Source organism: Elaeis guineensis, chromosome 15 (genome assembly GCF_000442705.2).
Source record: "Elaeis guineensis isolate ETL-2024a chromosome 15, EG11, whole genome shotgun sequence".
Taxonomy (NCBI): Eukaryota; Viridiplantae; Streptophyta; class Magnoliopsida; order Arecales; family Arecaceae; genus Elaeis; species Elaeis guineensis.
In genome coordinates, this window is record NC_026007.2 from 71,512,601 (window position 1) to 71,516,137 (window position 3,537).

A 3,537-nucleotide genomic window follows, 5' to 3' on the forward strand; every position below is an offset into this window, starting at 1 on the left:
CTTTGGTTGGGGTCGTTCTCCAGTCATCAGTGGTTTTTGGCTTATTCCCAACGCTTTTCATGCATCCTCTTCGCAGATGGGAGACACGGTGCCCGCCAAGCATGCATATCTCTCTGTCGTACGTGCCAAACATGCATGACAGAGGATCTGGAATCTCTTCCGCAAGCGTATCTAACGTCCACAAATTTATGTATAGGTGCTTCTACTCTCTATGAGCTCTCACCAAGCAATAAAATTACCCACTTCACTCTTGGAGCTTTTCATCGCCACAAAAAATAAGTTGTAGTGTGTGAGATTGGAGGAGAAATGGGTAGAAGACCTCCTTGCTCTAAGGACGGACTCAATCGGGGCGCATGGTCTTCTCACGAGGATAAGATCCTCGCCGATTACGTTAAAGTCCACGGTGAAGGCAAATGGACAGACCTCCCAAAGAGAGCAGGTGACAAGCCTAGACCATTAATTTGCAGCAATCCACAGGAACATGGATTCCTTCACTAGAATTCTCTTCAAAATTTTGTTCATTAGTATTTTCTCTAGCACTGATTTTTTTTTGCTTTTGATGAATGTTCCCAGTTCATTTTAGGAAAAAATTCAAGCAGTACAGCTCCTCTCAAAGAACGAACAACAACAACAACAAAAATAAAAAAGAAAAATTATTTTTTTTTTCAAAAAAATCAAGTCACTACATTTTGCATGTACATGTTGATCAATTTGTTATCGCGACGACAAACAAAATGTTTGCAATTTTGAGATTAATGGTTCTCAGGGTTAAAACGTTGCGGTAAGAGTTGCCGGCTCCGCTGGTTGAACTACTTGAGGCCTGGCATCAAGAGAGGTAATATGTCCCATGAGGAGGAGGACCTCATCATCAGACTTCATAAACTCCTTGGCAACCGGTAGAGATCGTAAAATATATCCAACCTCTGCACTGGTTCAACTTGGGATAATCTTGCACTCCTTAATTTTCTAATACAATTATTTGAATCTTCGCATGCAGATGGTCACTCATAGCAGGAAGATTGCCGGGTCGAACGGACAATGAAATCAAGAATTACTGGAACACAAAACTCGGCAAGGAGGTAAAGGCAATCCCTGAGCCATTTAATGGTGAAAAAGTACTTCAGAGTAAACCAAAAGAAAGGAAGGCAGCGGCAAGCCTAAAGGCAAAGGCACCTATAGAACTGGGTAAGCAATCTCATCCTGTCATCCGACCCAAGGCAGTGAGGTGCACCAAGGTATACATCCCGCAACACCGAGATGATAAAATGGCCGACCAAAACTTGGAGCCTCATTCAAATGAGCATGCATTGGAATCAATGCTTGAAGACGTGGACGCCTCAAAATTTTTTATGGACTTTGACATGGAAAAGCTTTTGTCCGAACTTTATGACGATGATTTCTTGCAAGTCTGCATGGATGAACCTCGAGAAGATAATAGTGGAGTTCGTGGCCTAGATGGACGCAGCAAGATGCTCTCACCCTGGTCTGAAATTTCACATCATTTTCATGGAGCCATGCCAGAGGAATGGAGGATTGGGGATGGTCTTCAACCAAATCTCGCCCCATAGCTTAGTGCCCTGGCTTCTTTGCTAGACTACTGAGTCATGGCAAAAAAAGCAATAAACATATTGTCTTACGGAGGGTGATTCCCTTCTTTTCTATATATTTCCTCCCTTTTATTTCAGGGTGTCCTCGATGTCTCCTCTAGGTTGTATCATTCCATTCTGTTCAATGACATGGAGGTGGCCTAGTTATCATACTTCTTGAGACAAAATAAATAAATAAGGAGGTGTTTTCCATCCATTTTACTACATGCAGAAGCAATAAAGAAGGATTAATTAGTATGGTAACAAATATTTTCATGTCAATGTGGTTGAATGTTGAGGTTGCCAATTAGATTTGCATGTCAATTGCCAAACCAAATAACTAATTATCTGTAGTCATGATCACTTTTAACAAGATGATTAGTCTCTTAAGCTGATGACGGAGCTTCTCGCTTTATGGTGCTGCCTGCCTCGTTGGACGGAATTGTGATTGGTGCAATATATACACATATAGGTCAAGATAGGTTGTAGATGGCAACTCCTTTGCCATGAATGCTTGGTCGGGAGAGGCTGATCATGTCACCGTGTACAAGTTGTTATTCTAAGGCCTGTATTCTATCTCATCCACATCTCTTTATGATACAATAAATAAAATTATGGTTACAAGTTTTTCATGGTGGGAAACATGGCGAAAGATTAATTTGTCTTATTCAAAGTTTTACTCTTCTCTATTACAAGGGACTTATTGAAAGTTTAAGGTTATACTTGGTCATCAGAAGTGTTGGGGGATATCCACCGACCGACTGGCGGCCCGACCGATTGGCAGTCCGACCGACTTGCGGCCCGACCGACCGACTGACGACTCCGACCGACCGATCGTCGGTCGGGGCGACCAACTGACGGATGCCATCACCGGCTAATTATCGGCTCACGACCGACTGAAGATACGTCGGGCGCATCTTTCCCCGACCGACTGAACCCAGAGGTCCGATGGCCGACTCACGAAAGGCTCGCCGACCAACGGAGGTGTCCGGCGCCACTCAGCTGGCCACCGACCTAGGGTCGGCCGACTCCTCCGATCGCCGTACAGCCGCCAGACCTTGTCAGCTCTGACGGCAACATGCGGCACGGCTACCTAGGGGCGTTGTCCCGCCGAGGGCATTGTCAACCCTGGTGATTTGACAGCCGCACGGCGATGTGACATTTTCACGGCGACTCTGACAGTCCACAGTGAGTTGACAGTTCCTCACTTGTCCGCGCCATTAATGACGGCGCCATACCGGGCTCCACTATTTAAACCGGGGAAGGCAACGGTGCAAGGGATCGATCCGCTCCGTCTCTCCCGAAAACACAGGCTCGCTCCTCTCTCCCTCTCTCTCTTCCTCGATAAGAGATCTCCGTCTACATTTCACTGTTGCCCAGTCACCTCTCTGACTTGACCGTCGGAGGGTCCCCACCGGAGCCGCCTCCGGTCAGTGCGGACTTCATTTTTGCAGGTACATGCTTTCCGGCGATCGGGTGACGAGGCGATTGGCCGCAATAAAAAGGTACGCTATGTGTCTCATATGACTTGCGCATATGACTTCAGATATGGTGAATTTAAAATCATTATTGGAGCTTGTAGCATTAGAAGGAGACACCGTGGTTGTGGACACCGGGCATATGGAGATACACAAGATACAACAAAATAGCGTTTTGACGATTTTTATTTACCGACAGCTGGGTTAAAGCATTGACAAGTTTAAAACCCTGTGCCCGTCTGTTGTCATTTTTTATGATCGTTGAAAAATAAGGATTAGAAATGCATCTTCACGATACTTTATGAAGGAGCATCATATACTGGATAATTTAAACGATGCTAATTAGTGTTGCGGTGGAGGATTTAAAGTTCCCTGTCAATCATCCTTCTCCTGCTTCTCATGATGGATCTAGCATCTTTCTCAACCTGTGTCTTCCTCTCCCTCGAGTAAATATTTATTGCAACGGTAATACC

At 45.2% G+C, this 3,537-nt stretch overlaps 1 protein-coding gene across 1 annotated transcript; it reads left to right on the plus strand.

Moving 5' to 3' along the window:
* The first annotated feature begins 238 nt into the window (after positions 1 to 238).
* LOC140854044 (transcription factor MYB1-like) lies at positions 239 to 1,609 on the plus strand. The gene is made up of 3 exons (XM_073249382.1): positions 239 to 439; positions 767 to 896; positions 998 to 1,609. The coding sequence occupies exons 1-3, from the start codon at positions 307 to 309 to the stop codon at positions 1,566 to 1,568; spliced, it is 834 nt and encodes a 277-aa protein (XP_073105483.1). The 5' UTR covers positions 239 to 306; the 3' UTR covers positions 1,569 to 1,609.
* The last annotated feature ends 1,928 nt before the right edge of the window (positions 1,610 to 3,537 follow it).